This window comes from Rissa tridactyla, chromosome 2 (genome assembly GCF_028500815.1).
Source record: "Rissa tridactyla isolate bRisTri1 chromosome 2, bRisTri1.patW.cur.20221130, whole genome shotgun sequence".
Lineage (NCBI taxonomy): Eukaryota > Metazoa > Chordata > Aves > Charadriiformes > Laridae > Rissa > Rissa tridactyla.
Window position 1 is genome coordinate 101,648,799 of NC_071467.1, and position 18,270 is coordinate 101,667,068.

Consider the following 18,270-nt stretch of genomic DNA (forward strand, 5'->3'; position numbering starts at 1 on the left):
TTGCTTGAGGGTCACTGAGCGTGTGAATTTGCCTGTTTTAGCCAGGCCAGTTCTCCTTGACTTTGTAGCTTTTAGGTACGTCACGAGCCCTTCACCTGAAAAGCTGCTCCGGATGCTCTGGTGGGACCAAAGCTTCATCCATTTTGGTGTCCCCTGCTGTCTCTCTGCATCAGGGTGCTCATGGGTGCTTGCCCTGGAAGTCCTGCTCTGTGTGCTCTGCAGAGCACCCGTGGGCCATTTACAATATTATCTAACGATTATTGCTGGATTTAGCAACTACTTCAAAAAGGGTGTGGTTGCTGCAACAATTAGTGGTGTCCCTGGTCATGCAGTGATTCACCTCAACACGGTTGGCTCCGGGCAGGGAGCGAGAGCGGGCGTAGATGGAGCTGGGAGCGTGCAAGGAGCAGAGAGCAGGGCTGGTCCGAGGGGGTGTGCGTGTCCTGCGGAGGGGCAGAGGTCGGCTTGCTTTAATTGCAATTATTTTCTCTGGTTTAGCTATAGAAAAGCAACGTGTGTGCTGAACTTTTCGTTTCGGTTTGATGAAGTTGATTCTTCACCTGGCTAAAGGAAGACATGTCTTTTAAAGTGAAATCAATCGTGTGTCTACACGAAAGAGTTGGAGTTCCCTTTAATGGCAGATGTTTGGCAGCAGAGGCATGGCTTTCTCATGGAGGCCAGCTCCATGTGAGCGTGTGCACAGAGCGCAGGAGCTGGGAAAAGGAGAGGAAGCTGAGAAAGGCAGTGAGAAGACAGATGTATGCGCTGAGTATTTGATGAGCCATCCACAGGGCTCACAGTTAATCTAACGCGGTAAGGTGAAGCAAATGCAAACATTTCCTCTGGATACGGTGGGCCACAGAGGTGCTCACAGCAGACCTGGTGGGTGTTTTCCCAAATTGGAGAGAAACCCCCTTAGGCTAGCCAGAGCGGATGCCCGAGGGCTGTACTGGGTTGCCCACTGATGGCACCGGGGGTTGTCCAGGGTGGGATCAAGTTGCCCAGGAAGGGCACTAGGTTGCCCAGAGTGTGCACTGAGTTGCACAGTGAGGGCCAATAGGTTGTCCAGGGCAGGCAGTAGGATGCGTGAGGTCACTGAGCACCCTGTGCCCCTGGCAACGCTGCCCTGGTTCTGTGTCACGGACGGCACTGGGGATGCTGCCGTGTCTGGCAGTGCTGCCACCGAACCCGAGAGCACCACAGTGAGTAGCAGCCGCCCTGGGCACCCGCAAGCCTCTGGAGGCTCAGGGTGAGTATGTACTTTGGCTGGGAGGGGAGGACTGAAAAAGCAAGCATTTCTCCTAATGCTCCCCAGTACCTCTTCTGTTGCCCAGACGTACCCAAAGTAGGTGGTCGGGGGCTCCCATCGTGTGTCTGTGTTCAGGGGTGGCAGAAAGTGTCACCCTGGGATGGCTTATCCCCAGGGGGATGCAGGGGCTTTTACTTCAGCTGGAAATGCAGGGAAAGGTGACTGTGGTCCATTCCCAAGGGGTTTTCCTCTCTTTCCTAAACAAAAGGGAACTGGCACTCACAGTGGTCTTTGTTGGGCCTGAGCACAGACATTTCTCCCTCAGTTCTGCCAAACTGGCTCGCAGGGTCGTGATTGTGAAAGCTTTTTAGCTTTCTTTGGAGGGTGAGAGTTTCCCGCTGCCTGTCCCACAGCCTCTTCGGCCAGGCTGGATCCTGGGGCGAGACTCGGTGCCCGCGGCTCTGCTGCTGCTCTCAAGTCAGGCCCCGGGGCAGCCCATGCCAGCATGGCCAAAACTGGGCAAGGCTTGTAACTGGAGTCCTCAAAGTTCAGTGATTTCCCAGCTGCAGGCTGTGCACTTGTGCCCTCTGACTCATCCTGATTTTCCTGGGATTTGCCCTAACTAAAGGACCCGTTATTCTCCTGCATTTGCTGTTCATTTATTTAGTAGCTGTATTTGGAGACAGTGTTCTTCTGAATGCATCAAACTGTTACGGGCAGGTTTATTCCCTGCAAACACGCCATTTTTAAAGGAATGGAGTGGCTTTCGTGCTGTTACGAATAGGATTGAGCGCAAGTTTTATGTCCTACCCCACTCCCATCCAGGGATCTTATGTCCTAATCTTTCACTGGGGCTCTGAGCCAGGCTGGGAGCAGTGGGGATGGGATGGTGTTAGGAGAAGGGCACGTCCAGCTGGCTACGGCAGCCACAGGGACTTATTCCTGCCCATGGGTGACACTTGCAACCTTACAAGAGCTTCCCACCGAGCATAACTTACCCTCCTGAGTGTTTGTCCTCACATTCGGTGTGTTAGGTGCAGTTGGTGGCCCTCTGCATTATGTTTCTGATAACAACTGACTGATAACCTCAATCTGAAAAGAGCAATAGCACCCACAGTTCTTGGTATCAAAATCTTCACGTGTGGCCATTCCTCCTAGGGCTACTGCAAGGCTGGCGTTTACAAAGCCCTCTGAAAGGACTTGGTGGGATATCTCCTTTCCAAGCGCAGTGATTTTACATCAGGTGAGCCATGGACATTTTTCTTCTTTTGCAAGACAGAGATGGCTGTTCTTTTGAGGCTGAAATAGATTCCGGGGGAGGGGACGGGGGGTGTGTGTGTGTGTGTGTTCAAATTTGGATATAGTCCTGCAAAGCTCTGCTCACCTGCAGACTGCTCACTTGAGCATTTAATGCAAGTGAATATGGAGGGATGAGGATGGAGTCCCTCACCCACAAATCGCGCTGGGCTGGTAGCAGCTGTGTGTCCAAAGGGGCGCAGCTCTCGGGGCTGGTAATGGCACTTTGAAAGAGAAAATGACACGTGGAGTACTAGAAGATCAGCAGATACCAAACCCAGCCAAAAGAAGCAGATGAACAGCAGAGAATCAGCAGCTACAGTTTCACGGGACTGACAGACTGAAGGAAAATGAGGGCACAATATCTGTCACTCTTTTGAGCAGCCATGATTGTTTTTTTCCCCATTTCAAGACCTGATGCGAGATATGAGCAACAAAGTCAGATCTTTCTCTAGATACAAATGCTTGGGACGCTGTCAGAAGGGATTTGCTTACAAGAGTTTTAGGCCTGTGCAGGCAATGTGTAGGTGCTGTGTGCATCGCTGTTTGTGTTCCAAGTTGCACGTGTTGCTGTAAGAAGGAAGGCAAGTGCAGGAGCTTACTGAGTGCGGTTGTCTTCTCTCTGCTCCTCTGTGCAGGACACGTACCTGAAGAGCAGTGTTCAAGAATGCAGCCTGGTCGATCTCCCTTAACGGCAACGTACGCCCATCCACGATCAACACCTAGCAAGTTTCTGCCTGCCATCAGTGCCATGGCTTCAAGCTATAAGGCCCATTTTCCTTACTACCCGCTGCCTCAGAGCTCCGGCCTCCCCTGGATGCCCAGCACCTACTACAAACCAGCTGCCATCAACCCAACTTTGGCTCCCTTTTCCAAAAGTTCCCAGGGGATGACCGCCAGCAAGAAGCTTCCTGTCATTGCCAACAGAACAACCTTCATCACCCGGTACACCCCTGAGGACTGGCACAGGTCCAACCTGACCAACTACACAGAGTCAGAAACTTGCCAGCACAACGCGGAGCGTCTGAGAGTTGATACCTCCCGCATGATTCAGGATAAATATCAGCAGACAGAGAAAACACAAGGAGAAAGCACCAAAAACCTGGGAGTTCGTGTCCATGATATTGGATTTTGGAAATCGGAGCTCTGCCGTGAGCTGGGTGAGATGATCGGGGAGACCAACGCCCTCACGGACTTGAAGAAAAGGCTGGAGAGAGCCTTGGCCGAGACGGAGGCCCCTCTCCAGGTAAGCACCCTGTGCAGTGGCCTGCAAGCTGTAGCCCACTGCTGAAACATCTGCAGCCACTCAGACGTCCAGTTAAGTTTCACTGCAGCTCCGTAACATCTAGAAAGCTTTTAGGAAGAGACCATTAGTTAGTGATCAACAAATCCCTTGCCATCTGCTGCATCTCCTATCAGCACATTCTGAGCCCATCAGAACCCACTATTTTTATAAGCAGCTCATCCAAAATCCTGGTTTGGGAGACACAAGCCCACGTCTTGCTACAAGGCTCTGGCGAGGTCAGCATGAAGGCTGACACAGGGCCCTGCATTCAGCTGCGGTTGCACCAGGGACACGTGTGCTCCCTCACGTTGCTTTAACACTGATGTTGCAGCTCGGCTGCTCATTGTCAGCTAAACCAGCTGCCCGGGGCACTTTTTTCTTCCGTTTTTGTCCCGTCTTGAGATGGGGACTATCCCTCTAGAGAACCCTGCCCCTGCAGCCAACAGTCATGGCATGTCCCCAACAGGTCGCTCAGGAGTGCTTGCTTCAGCGGGAGAAGAGGATGGGCATCGACCTCGTCCATGATGACGTGGAGAAACAGCTCTTCACAGTAAGCTTGGCAACTCAGATCATGTGTGAAAGCTATTTTTACCTAAACTGCCCCGAGGAGGCTTTGCACCCTTGTTCCCTACCTGGCTCCTTACTGCTGGCGAGGTGCTCAACCTTTCCAACCCCCAAAACCCGCTGGGCCAGGGAACGGTGTTCCCCCATGCAGCAGCTCTCTTAGTTGGTCTAATAAAAGAGATGACATCATTACATGTTTTGCCTTTGCCCAGGAAGTGGATGTCATCAGGTCGTGCCAGGAGAGGATGCAGCAGTACCTGGATAAGGCAAAAGCCCAGCTCACGTAAGGAGAAGCTCCTTATCTCATGCCGTAGGGCTGATGGGCCTTTGCAGTTGGGATGTGAACCCCCAGCAGACCCCGACCTCTACCCACACCCCGCAGCTGTAAAACCCACGCAGGCTCCATGGGAAGCGGGCGGTGATGCTCATGGGAGGACAGAGCTGCCCGGGCGGGAGCTGCGGGGAAGTGGAACGGGGAGGAAGCCGTTCCACCCGTACATCCCCACCGATGGCTGTTGTTTGCATGTTGAAGGTCCAACAGGGTGGCCCAGCACGAGCTGGAGAGAGACCTGGCCAACAAGCAGGCGGCCCACCGCATCGATGACAAGTGCCACCACCTGAGGAACACCTCCCACGGCATCAGCTACTACCGAGGGGTGGAGCGGGTCGATGCCACGTGAGTGCACGCTGGGTGGCACGCGAGCAGCAAGCTGTCCCGGGGATGCGCGGTGCCTTTCCCTGGCAGGGAGCTGCTGGTCCCCAGTCCACTGTAAAGGCAGGTCCATCCTGCCTGGAGACACCGGCTTCAGAGGGGCCATTTCTCTCTGCTCATTATTATTATCATCATTATTATTCTCATTCTTATTCTATTGTTGCTGTTCTTTTCCTTTCTGTTATTGTTCTTCTACTTAACTGTCTTTTATCTCCACACACAAGTTTTCCCTTCCCTTTCCCCTCCTATTCTCCTTCTTCTCCTTGGGTTTCTGGAGGAAAGGGGGAGAACTGCACGAGTGGCTGCATGGTCCTAGCTGCCGGCTGGGGCTAAAACACGACCTATGGTCAAAATAAAAGCGTAGATTAAAGCTACATTTGACCCACGCTGCTCCCTGGCAGGGTCCTTGCCTGCCCACGTCCAGCTTCAGCAGCAGGGGCTTACCAGGGGCCTCGCCTTCCTCCCAGGATCTCGGTGCCGGAGTCCTGGGTCAAATTCACGGATGGCAACATCCTCCGCTCCCAGAGCGAACGGGCGGCCTCTGCCAAGCTGCGGGACAACACCAGGAACCTGCTGGAGGTGACGGCCAACGAGATGCGGTGCCAGTTCAACAGGGTGAACGTCGCCTTCACCAGCCGCATCGCCGAGACAGCCGACGCCAAGAGCAAGATTCAGACCCACCTGGCCAAGGTAGCCTGAACCCCTCCCTTTGGGTGTGACACTGTCACTTCCCAGGGACACCTCCGAAGCAGGACCCTCCACGCAGACCTGGCCCAAGGAGAGGAACGGTGGCTGCAGGAAGCTGGTTATAGTGTCATTTTCTGTTAGAAACTCCAAGTCCTGGGGACTTTCTTCTTGGAGCAGGAGGAGCTGGCACTGTGATTTCATCTCAAGGGATCCTGTCTTTTGCTAGCGCATCCTAGCTGGCAGCCTGGCAGCACAGGGATTTCCAGCAGAAAAGGCCACCGCTGGTTGCATCTCCTGGGAGTTACTTCAGAAGCGCTGGCTGCCCTGCAGAGAGTCTTTGCTGGGCCTCTGCTGGGCTGCCTGCCGGGGGGTTCGCAGGCTTGCTTCTCCCCCAAGGACGTGCTTTCACTCTCAGTGCTCTGTGGTTGCTGCACGGGTATCCGTGTGCTTGCTCTGCCAAGCAGAGGAAGTGGAGAGCAGTGACGGACACCTGGCTCGGACCAGTGGGTCTCATGGAAAGCCTCCTGAAAAGTGCTCCACACCGTATTGATTCACTGAACGGAGACTGGGCTGGCAGCGTTGCGGGCTGGTGCCACGTCCTTCAGTGAAAAATGAAAATTTTTCATGCCTGAAAAACCTTCCCTCTCTGAGTTGCTATTGATGGATGATCAGTTTCTGCAAGCAGTAGCTTTGGGAAGCTGGTAACTCACTGTGTCCATCACTGCTCCAACACCTCCTCTGACGTGACAGCACCAGCAAAGACAGGCTTGTTTTTTCTGCAGACGGACAGGAGAAAAAGGAAATTATGTTGTCACTTGAGAAGGTATTTTTTCATTCATGCATGTGTTTCTTTTTTACGGCAGACGCTGCGGGAAATCTTCCAAATGGAGATGAACATGGAAGCCATCCAAAAAGCCATGAGGGACCAAGGACCTCCGTTCAAAGTGGCTCAGACCCGGCTGGAAGAGCGCACACGGAGACCAAACATGGAGCTGTGCCGGGACACTGCCCAGCTCCGGTAAGGCAGGAGCACGGGGCCGGCAGGGTCCTTGAGGAGTCCCGGGTAGTAGCACTCAGGAGCATCACTGGATGACAAAACTAGTCATGGGATTTTTTTCCTAAATAGTCCTGCCAGAAGGGCTCTGCTCTAATCAAAAGGAATGAGCAGGTATCCCAGCCTTTGGGTGCTGGGAGAGCTCTGCACCCACAAAGGAGGCTGGGCACAAAGGATCCTGTGCCCAAGACGCCCTTCAGCAGGACCAGGCTCGAAACCACCCACGTGATGGGACCGTTAATCAGGGTTCCTTACTGTTTTCCAGCCTTGTCAACGAGGTCCACAAAATTGATGAGACGGTCCAGAGCCTTCAGCAGCGTCTGAGAGACACTGAGGACACCCTGCAAATGCTGGCTCGTGCCAAGTCGGTCTTGCAGCATGACCTGGCCATCAAAGCGAACTCGCTCTTCATCGACCAGGAGAAGTGCATGGGGATGCGCAAGACCTTTCCCAGCACTGCGCGGCTGCTGGGTTCTGTTTAGGCTGGGCTCAGCCAACCTCACGTTCTCTGTTGCGGGAGGGATCCCCAGTGTTGATAAGATGCTTTGAAAATCCATGATTAGATTTTCACTTCCTGATGAAAGCCCCAAGTAGAAATTAAACGCTCATTTGGTGTGTTAAATTTTGTGGTTAAATGGCAGTACTCCAGGTGGGGTCTCACGAGAGCAGAGTAGAGGGGGAGAATCACCTCTCTCGACCTGCTGGCCACGCTTCTTTTGATGCGGCCCAGGATGGGATTGGCCTTCTGGGCTGCAAGTGCACATCGTTGGCTCATGTTCAGCTTTTCATCAACCAAGACCCCCAAGTCCTTTTCCGCAGGGCTGCTCTATCACATCAACCCCCAGCCTGTATTGATAAGGAGGATTGTCCCGACCCAAGTGCAGGACCTTGCACTCGGCCTTCTTGAATTTCATGAGGTTCGCTCAGGCCCACCTCTCTGGCTTGTCCAGGTCCCTCTGGATGACAACCCGTCCCTCTGGCATGTTGACCGCACCACTCAGCTTGGTGTCACCTGCAAACTTGCTGAGGGTGCACTTGATCCCACTGTCTAAATCATTGATGAAGATATTAAACAGCACTGGTCCCAGTACAGATCCCTGAGGGACACCGCTTGTCACTCCTCTCCAACTGGACATCGAGCCATTGACCACCACCCTCTGGATGCGACCACCCAGCCAGTTTCTTTCCCACTGAACAGTCCGCCCATCAAATGCATATCTCTCCAACTTAGAGAGAAGGGTGTTGTGGGGAACCGTGTCAAAGGCCTTGCAGAAGTCCAGATAGGTGATATCCGTAGCTCTTCCCTTGTCCACTGATGCAGACTCTGCATTTTATTCAGGCCCCGGTGCTCGGTGGATCCCCACACATCAAGCACAGCCCATGCCGGTTTCCTCCATGTATTTAGACACCAAAGTCACAAGGCAGTACACTCCCAGTTACAAGGGCTGCTCAGGAATTTACACACCAGTCTCATATCTTCAATCACTGCTCCTGCCTGGAGGAAGGGTCTTCACCTGGGCAAGGGGCTTCTTGGCCTGCAGCTGTGTTTTTTAGTATTATCATGAAGATGGTTCAGTCAAGGACACCTGGACTTGGGTATTCACTGCCAAAGTGGCGTTGTTGGGAGAAACATCTTGATTAGATGTTCAGTTAAGGTCTTAGTGTCCCAGGTAGACCAAATAATTAGGCTACAGATGTTCCTTCAAACAATTCCCTTTGATCCTCTCCTTAGCAACTACCTGCAATCATCCTTAACTATTGTGTCGCGGATGAAAATACTTGACACGGTTATGATTTAGCAAAAGTTATTAATGATGTAAGGTAGACTGAGAGGTTGAATTTTAGCAGCATTTAATCATTAACTGATTTAGGGATTCACAAAGTGAGCAAACAAAATAATTGAATAATACCTAAGCACACACACGTACAGGTCTGCCATCGGGAATTTCTTAATAGCAGGCAATGCCAGCGAGCCAAAAGGTGCCACTTTTAGGTCCTGCACACGCATGGGTGGACAGAAGAGCATCCCCATGTAGGAATGTATCTGAGAGAAAATGGCCGTGTGAGCCAGCCTCCCTACTGTGAGAGATTAGATTAAGGGCAAAACAGGTGGTAGAAGATGGAATTAGTACATGGGAAAAACGGGAACTGAGAAGGTAGAAAACATGTTGTGCTAATGACTAAGCAATTTACTATGTGAATTCTTGTAACCAATCTGATGTGTGAACGAACTGCATGCACAGCGCGTGGACAGTGTAACTAGCTAATCAGAAATAAGCAAGTGGCATATACAGGGTATAAAAGATGATGATCTGTGCTTAATAAACGGCTTCTGTTGATTCACATTGGATTGTCTGGAGTCCAGTTATTTCTCCTCAGATAGTGACCCCGACGTGATACCGATCGGCGCTTGGCTTGAGCAATGGAACGCGAGGGGCGGAAGACCCAGAAGGAGATCCACCGGCTGGAGGACGGCTCAGCTGGACTGAGACCGGGCGGACTGGGCGGCAATCCAGAATAAACAGACGACGTGGCCACGGACACCCGGGGCGGGAGATGGGGCAACAAGTAACAAAAGAAGAAGGGGCTATATTAAGACTTCTCCTGCATATCGTCTCTAAGAGAGGGGTGACATACGATGAGCGTATGCTCCGAAGGTTGTTAATATGGTGCAGAGAGAACGGATTCGCACCAGAGCCCCAGACAGCTTTTAAACCAGAAATATGGGAGGCTGTTGGGAAAAAACTGTGGGAAGTGATAAGTTAACGGAGGCAAAGAGGCATCACCGTTAGCGACGACATGGTGGTTGGTGTTATCGACCTTACAAGATATGAAGGCGGAGTGAGCCACGGCAGCCGGGGCTTTTGCAGCATTACAGCCCACGGGAGGGGGATCGAACAGGCCAGGTCCGAAGGTCTGGGACGATCCCCTGCTGATCCCCTCTGCTCCACCTGAGGCCGATGGAGGAGGCAGAACGTCAGCAGAGAAGGACAGAGCCGGAGCTGTTTGCTCCTGCCATTGCCCGCCTCACCTCCTCCCCTCCCCAGTCGTCTCCCTGAGATAGAAGTGCTGGTTTTATAGTCTGCTGTGTAAGTGTGTGTGGGCGCCAGCTTACACCTGCTGATCAGCATCTGTGCTACTGTTTGCTTTTGTTGTGTGCAGTGTCATTAGTGACTCCCCTTGAGCAGGTGTTCTGCCCGGTGTGGTGCTGTTCTCGTATGCAACTAGGGCTGACACTCCGTCAAGTGAAGAAGTTTGTATATACACAGTGTTTAGACGTAAGGCGAGCGCGCCCCAGGTAGATACACCAGGATGGGCCGTAGAACCGATGGAAGTCCTGAAATATTGGGGGAGTTTTCACCAGCCGACATGTTTACGGTCTTGGGAACGGCTCGCCTGTGCAGGGCGTATCGCTGGTTGTTGTTTGTCTGTAAGATCATGGTTGATTGGGAAAAGGAGTTGAGCCAAAATCTATAGGATGCTCTGTAGGAAAATGAGAAACTTAAGGAAAAATGAGAAACTGAGCTCTTGTTGCAAAGGCAGACTTTTATGTCAGTCGTAAGTGATGGAAGAAAAAAAAAAAAAGAAAAAAAAGAAAAAGAAAGAAAAAAAAAAAGAAACCAAACAGGACCAATTAGATTCGAAATGTGCCACGTTAGCACAAAAGTATGCCATACGCATTACGAGAAAGCATCAGAAAAAGAGAAATAGGACACCTGATTCAAAGCAGTACCATAGAGATAAGTTTTTGGTTTTTTCCTATATGTGTCTATGTTATTGCATGCCTTAGTAGATTGCTCTCTGTTATACCCTGCGAGACTAAAATGAACCCAGCAGAAGCGGTCTCTTGAGCAAGGGGGTGGAATATGGGAAAGCAACAGAAGATCGGCGAGGAGGATTGTAAATACACTCAAGGGACTCGCACCTGGGTGCTGGAAAACACATATATCACACCAATTGTTATTCAGTCTCGGGTGCTGGCAAGGAAAACATTTGGACGACATAAGCCTGTAATGGACTCACAGACACCTTATCCAGCTGCTTGAGAATCTTGGCCTGTTGTGGAAAAAGATCAAAGCACAGTACCAGCAAGAACAGGGAGTCCGCATGCGCTCTTGCTAACAAGGACTCTTTTGCTGCCAAGGATTCGTGATAACAAGGACTCTCTTGCTGCCAAGGCTAAGTTTAACAATGCTACTAGTACCGCTATTTCTGAGTTATTGCTAGACGTAGATAGTATTCGATATGCGACGCTGCAAAACAGAGCTGCTACTGGTTTTTTGCTTTCAGCTCACAGACATGGTTGTCAAGATTTTAAAGGACTGTATTGTATGAATCTAAGTGACCACTCCAAATCCATCCATGCCCAGCTGCAGGAACTGCACCGACCGAACCAGCAACTTGTGGAGACCACTGGGTGAAATGTCTTTGCTGGATGGACTTGGGGGTGGGGCTGGTTGAAGCAAATTATACTCATTGCCTATGTGGAAGGAATTTGTCTGTTATGTTTAGTACGCTGTTTGCCGTGTTTAATAAGCATTATACGATCAGTTGTAAATGCCGCTTTGCATCGTACCCTTGTACGAGTTGTAGAATATGTTGCTCTAAAAACTATGTGTGTATCCGTGAGAACCCGACCTTCACAGAAGAAGATAACAAGAAGGGATTACAACAATGTGGTCATGTATCAGACAGCTGCTGTTAGCAAAGCTGGATCATGAGTTTGGTGAGACTCGCTGCATACGCTGGCCATGCGTGCAGCGACTCTGGCCTGTACTTTTCTACTCAGTCCAGTGCAGGAGACTCTGGTGGGACTTGCTGCATGTGCTGGCCATGCGTGCAGCGACTCTGGCCTGTACTTTTCTACTCAGTCCAGTGCAGGAGACTCTGGTGGGACTTGCTGCATGCACTGGCCACGCATGCAGCGACTCTAGCCTGTACTTCTCCACTCAATCCAGTGCAGGATATAGGGGGGCTGTCTCGGGTCAGAGAGGGGGAGAGAGACATGAGCGAGGGGGAGAGAGACATGAGCGCACTTTGAAGGTACAGGGGATGCCCTGAAGCACTGTGCCTGCCCCCGCCCCCCCCATAAGTTCCATGTTCATTAACCCCAACAGCTCCGAAGGCATTACAGCATGTTGCAGATAAGATATAGTCTACTACTGCTGCAAGACGCATTGGACACCTTCCTACAAGAATTTCAACTTTATGCCCTGACAGGACAGTGGGATGATGCACTCGCAAAGGGCCTGACTGCATTAGAGTGGGTATTTTTGCCGATTGTCAGCAGCTGGCTCCTCTGCCATCATTTGCGGGGGTTAACCCACGAGGGCTTACACCTGATGAACTTTGGCAATCCGATGTTACGCGCATTACGGAATTTGGACATGTTTCAGTTGATTTGTTTTCTCACTTTGTTGTAGCTACTGCTCATACAGGAGAGAAGGCTTGTGATGTTATTCGACATTGGTTGCAATGCATTGCAGTCATGGGAGTACCGAAAACTATAAAAACTGATAATGAACCAGTTTATGTGTCCACTAAAGTACAGGCCTTTTTTTTTACAGATATGAGGTATTAAACGTGTCACCAGTATTCCCCTTTCCCCGACTGGGCAAGCAATTGTGGAGCGTATGCATCAAACTTTAAAAACCATGCTTGCTAAACAAAAAAGGGTGAATCCCGTAGGTATGACACCTCAAGAGTGATTGTATAAAGCAACTCATGTTTTAAATTTTGTAAACATGTCTTCTTTGCCATCCACAGCAGTAGATCGACATTTTGTAAGAACTGTTGAATGGCCTGAACAACCGAAGGTGTATTATAAGCACCTTAAGTCGGGGTGCATGCTAACCACAGATAATACTGCAACAAATAGAAGTTGTGAGCAAGAAAATTCTGTAATGATCTGTACTTCTCATCCGTATGTTTGCTTTGGCTCAATGTGCAAGTATACAAGAATGTAATCAATCTTATTGTGTAAATTTAACGCGAGTAAGGTATAAAACAGCAGTAATATGGATAGGGAATCGGCAAAATGCATTAAAAACACGTCTTTCTCTGTATTGTGATTGGGAGTACAACTCTCGAAGACTTTGTGTTACATCTCTCCCCTGGAATACGTTGCTACATGGCTGAGAAATGGTTAAACACCATCTCCAAGGTGCTTTTGACATGTCGTTGCAACAAAATATTCGTCCTTTACATGGTCAGCTAAAAGCTCAAATACTGAAGATTCAAGACTTAATGAACCGCAATGTATTTGAAATATTACAAAAGGATTTCTCGTGGGTAAATCCAAAGAAATTGGCTTTCTGGGCTAAATTTAGGAATCTGGGTATTTATTGCCTTAGCAGGGTTCTTTTTGATTCTGTTTTTAATTGTGTTTAGTATATAACCTGCTAAGAGCGTCACAACAAGTAGAAGCACAAGTCATGGCGACCTTGTTAATAAATGGTCTGGTGTTAAACAAAAAAGGGGGAGATGTGGCAGATCTACGAGCAGAGGCCTGCGTACGGCCAAAGACACAGTGAGCAGAGCACACAGTAAACACAGAGCCAAGAGAACAGTTCATACCTTCACTCCATCCTGTGACGACCGTATAACATTTTCGAATCTCGGACAAAGAATAGGGCTAAGTATTCTTCCTTCGCTAGGAACAGCAACGGCATTAAATATGTTGAATAAGATAGGGTGTTGGGCAAGTAAACAGATAAACCTTACAACTGAAATCATATCTAGCTTGCTTACTGATGCTGATAGCATTCGGCATGCTACGTTGCAAAATCGAGCGGCTATTGATTTTTTGCTATTAGCTCAGGGTCATGGATGTGAAGATTTTGAAGGTATGTGTTGTATGAATCTTTCTGACCACTCCTCATCCATTCATAAGCAGTTATGGGATCTGAAGGATAACATGCCTAAATTAAAAGTGGTCAAAAATGGTTTCGATGATTGGTTAAGCTCATGGGGTATAACGGGATGGTTATCAGACTTACTAAAGCAAGGGCTGATGCTATTGTTGGTTATATTATTATTGATTATGGTAGCCTCGTGTGTTCTCCACAAAGTGACTGACATGACAGAAAATGCCATGCATAAGGTCTGGCTGGCTCAAGAAGAAAAAGGGGGTATTGTAGGAATGTATCTGAGAGAAAATGGCCGTGTGAGCCAGCCTCTCTACTGTGAGAGATTAGATTAAGGGCAAAACAGGTGGTAGAAGATGGAATTAGTACATGGGAAAAACGGGAACTGAGAAGGTAGAAAACATGTTGTGCTAATGACTAAGCAATTTACTATGTGAATTCTTGTAACCAATCTGATGTGTGAACGAACTGCATGCACAGCGCGTGGACAGTGTAACTAGCTAATCAGAAATAAGCGAGTCGCGTGTACGGCTACAACACAGGGTATAAAAGATGATGATCTGTGCTTAATAAACGGCTTCTGTTGATTCACATTGGATCATCTGGAGTCCAGTTATTTCTCCTCAGTGACCCACTTAGTGGATGAGGGAAAAGCTGTGGATGTTATCTACCTGGATTTTTGCAAAGCTTTTGACACCGTTTCCCACAGCATTCTCCTGGAGAAACTGGCTGCTCATGGCCTGGACAGGTGTACTCTTCGCTGGGTAAAAAACTGGCTGGATGGCCGTGCCCAGAGAGTGGTGGTAAATGGAGTTAAATCCAGTTGGTGTCCAGTCACAAGTGGTGTCCCCCAGGGCTCAGTGCTGGGGCCGGTTCTCTTTAATATCTTTATCAATGATTTGGATGAGGGGATCAAATGCCCCCTCAGTAAGTTCGCAGATGACACTAGGCAGGCGTGTTGGTCTGCTTGAGGGTAGGTTGGCTCTGCAGAGGGATCTGGACAGGCTGGACCGATGGGCTGAGACCAATGGTATGTGACCCAAGTGCCGGGTCCTGCACTTGGGTCACAACGACCGCATGCAGCGCTACAGGATTGGGGCAGAGTGGCTCGAGAGCAGCCCAGCAGAAAAGGACCTGTGGGTGTTGGTTGACAGCCGGCTGAATATGAGCCAGCAGTGTGCCCAGGTGGCCAAGAAGGCCAACAGCATCCTAGCCTGTATCAGGAATAGTGTGGTGAGCCGGACTAGGGATGTGATCATCCCCCTGCACTGGTGAGGCCCCACCTCGAGTACTGCGTTCAGTTTTGGGCCCCTCACTACAAGAAGGACATTGAGGTGTTGGAGCGTGTCCAGAGAAGGGCTACAAAGCTGGTGAGGGGTCTGGAGGACAAACCTTATGAGGAACGACTGAGGGAGCTGGGATTGTTTAGCCTGGAGAAGAGGAGGCTGAGGGGAGACCTTATCACCCTCTACAACTACCTGAAAGGAGGTTGTAGAGAGATGGGGGCTGACCTCTTCTCCCTAGTGATGAGTGATAGGACAAGAGGAAACGGGTTCAAGTTATGTCAGGAATTAGGAAACACTTTCTCACTGAAAGGGTTATTAAACATTGGAATAGGCTGCCCAGGGAGGTGGTGGATTCACCATCCCTGGAGGTGTTTAAAAGAAAGGGTAGATGTGGTACTTAGGGACATGGTTTAGAAGTGGTTTTTGTCAGGGTAGGTTAATGGTTGGACTTGATGATCTTAAAGGTCCCTTCCAACGTCAGCAACATGATTCTATGATTCTATGTCCTGACACAGAGCCATGTCCCAGCTGGGAACCGTGGTTGGTTTTCTTGGCTTTTGGAATCAGTGGTAAATTTTGATTTCCTTGAAGCCAGTGGGATTTTTCTCCAGTGATGTCAGCCTGAGCCTCATCAGTGATGACAACTGGCTTGGAGTTGAAAAGAAAAAGTTAGGTGAAGTTGTTTTTTGGGCATGAATGCAGACAGGACTAAAACATTTTAAAAATCCTTCTTGGTTTGTTAGAAAACAACTGTCAGGAGAAGTAAGGAAATGTCTCCAAGATGTATTAGACCTCTTGTTTTAAAAATGGGCTGAATTCCAAAGTCTCCACTTCTGTTTTTTTTTCTGATTGAAAAGTCTTTTCAGACGGCCGTTCCATCAGATCCACCACAGCAAGGGAGAGGAGCCGGATCCTGCTGGGGCAGCCTGCTGCTGGTCTGCCTTCTTGTAGCCATTTAAAGATGGCAAGGAAGTGACTCAAATGTTGGAATTAACCACAAGCTTGAATTTGGCATAGCCCCTTCTTTATCTGTGGATATTTGCCCTGCTGGGGCTCAGCTGTCGGTGTGCAGAGCGCAGAGAGGTGCCTGACCGCCGGCTGGGGAGCTGGGTTTTCTAAGAAGTCCAAGCAGCAGGATGGTGGCGCTTCCAGGTGCTGCATGGGGCTGCTGAGGAGACGGCACAAACACTGGAGCTTCTCCAAGCTTGGGAAAAGGACACAAGCTCTTTGGGGGGCTCTTGGCAGAGGAAGGGAGAGCCCCAGATGATCTCCCGTGGCTGCCCATCTCCAAAGCTGGCTCTTTCTCCTTGACAGTCTGCTCAGCCTCCTCTCCCCGTCCCCGTGACCCCCACTCCGGGCCGGGCTGGACATGTCACGAGGAAAGGGGCTGCCATCTTCAGGCCGGGAGCCCCATAGTACCAGCAGCAGTCCCTTGGAGATGGCTGGAGATGGATAGAGAGTGCCGCAGACCGTTGCAGACCACCGGAGATGACCCGACACTGGTGCTGTCCGGCAGTCTCTGCTGGTCTCGCACTGGAAACCACTGGAGTCCGCTGGAAACCGTCAGAGTCCATCGGAGACCACCAGACATCGCTGGAGACCGCCAGAGACCTCCAGACACTGTTGGAGACCACCGGAGACCCTTGCAGACCACTGCAGACCACCACAGACTCTTGGACTCCCCTGCAGCGCCACCCAGGTTATTGGGGCCTGGACTTGGCAGCGTTTCACTCTGAGGATGAGAAAGCCAGTGCGGGGTGGCTGTCCTCAGCTAGCCCTCCCCTCAGCTAACCAAGGGGTGGCTGAAGAAGAAGCCAGACCCACCCTGGCCATGCCCACACAATAGCAACAGGGCACCAAAGATGCCCCAGCCCTGGAAACATTCGAGATGCACACACAGCTCTTCCTTTGCACAAGCACAAGAGTTCCGCACTGACACAAGGAAGTTTGGGCAAGACTGGCCAAGAAACAACTCGAAAAAAAATGAAAACCAATCAAAAACAATCAAAGCCAGTTAAAAAGACAAGAACAAACCCAAGAAAAAGCAGGAGCCCTTGCCATCGCACAACTTCATCCAAAGCATCCCCACCAAGCTCCTCGTCAGCCACCTCTACCAGCACGGGATGCCAGCCCTGCAGAGGACGAGCAAGCAGGCAAAAGTGGAAGAGCTGAAAGCGTAAGTGTGGCCAGCAGCCTGCCTCTCGAGCAGCAGCCCTGACCGCTGCCTCAGAGCACCGCCAAAGCTGTGCAACACAGCCGCTGCCTCCCACCTGCCTTGGCCGAGCTTCGGCCATGCCTCTGGGCAACACCTGCTTTCTTAACGTTGTCTTCTGTTCCCTCAGGGTGGACGACGAGTTGCCTGCGGCCAAAGGCCTCCTCCTGAAGCGGCTCCTCTCCATCCTGCGCCACATCTGCCGCAACGCGTCCACCAGCGGGAGGAGCTGCACCAACCTGGCCATCTGCGCTGGGACAAACCTGAGGAGCCCACCTCAGGAGGACCTGCTGCTGCTGCTGCTGGAGGCCATGCTGGAGGGGACGGAGAAGGTACGCTGTCTCGAGCAGCCGCCTGCAGCTTTCCAGGCCCATCACAGCTTGGAGCCCCTGCCTCGTCTCTTCAGCAAAAGCTGCTGGGCTGCCTGCCTGCAAGAGCAGCCCCACAGCCACAGCCTGCCTTCTGCGGGGAGCCAAGGGGGAGCCGTGGCAAAGGCTGCTCCACACCTTTTCAGCCACCTGCCCTGAAAGCAAGGCTCTTGTGTGCTGCAGGGCTTTGGGTGGCTTTTGCTTTAGCTCTTGTCCACTTCCCACAAGACACTTTGGTGCACGGGTTTTTGCTCTCCAGAGTTGCCTTTGCAAGAGCAACGTGGCCCTGCAGGGGAAGGTGACGTGCAGCACCAGCACCAGACCAAAGCCTTCCTGGATGCACCACCCTGTCTGCTCGTCCTCCACAAAGCAGCAGGCGTAGATCCGGTGGGAGGATGGGAAACGGCAGAGGTAGGGCTTTCCTGCTGCCCGAAAGAACTGCGGTCGGGTGGTTATATACCGAAAAAGGTCGCCATCAGGTGTTTTCACGGGGAGCGATGGCGCAAAGCAAGGAGGGAGCATCAAGTCAAGGGAAACGAAATCCTTGAGCGCTTGTTATTTAACAGGATTTCTCATTTTCTTTAACGGAGAAACAATTTGGAAGGGACTTGGGATGCGAAGGACTTGGAGGCCAGAAAATACACCCCGTGCCCTTGTTCGTGCCCAGAAACCATCGCCAGGGGACGCAGGA

The 18,270-nt window shown here is 50.9% G+C and overlaps 1 protein-coding gene across 1 annotated transcript; it reads left to right on the forward strand.

Moving 5' to 3' along the window:
* The first annotated feature begins 2,425 nt into the window (after positions 1–2,425).
* On the forward strand, positions 2,426–7,329 carry LOC128906124 (tektin-3-like). Its single transcript, XM_054192986.1, has 8 exons — positions 2,426–2,492; positions 3,184–3,791; positions 4,297–4,380; positions 4,607–4,677; positions 4,927–5,070; positions 5,574–5,796; positions 6,657–6,811; positions 7,113–7,329. The coding sequence occupies exons 2-8, from the start codon at positions 3,213–3,215 to the stop codon at positions 7,327–7,329; spliced, it is 1,473 nt and encodes a 490-aa protein (XP_054048961.1). The 5' UTR covers positions 2,426–2,492; positions 3,184–3,212.
* The last annotated feature ends 10,941 nt before the right edge of the window (positions 7,330–18,270 follow it).

Coding starts and splice junctions, on each gene's coding strand:
- LOC128906124 (XM_054192986.1), top strand. CDS start 3,213: ATGCAGCCTGGTCGATCTCCCTTAACGGCAACGTACGCCCATCCACGA. Junction 4,381..4,606: donor TGGAGAAACAGCTCTTCACA/GTAAGCTTGGCA, acceptor GCCTTTGCCCAG/GAAGTGGATGTCATCAGGTC. Junction 5,071..5,573: donor GTGGAGCGGGTCGATGCCAC/GTGAGTGCACGC, acceptor CCTTCCTCCCAG/GATCTCGGTGCCGGAGTCCT.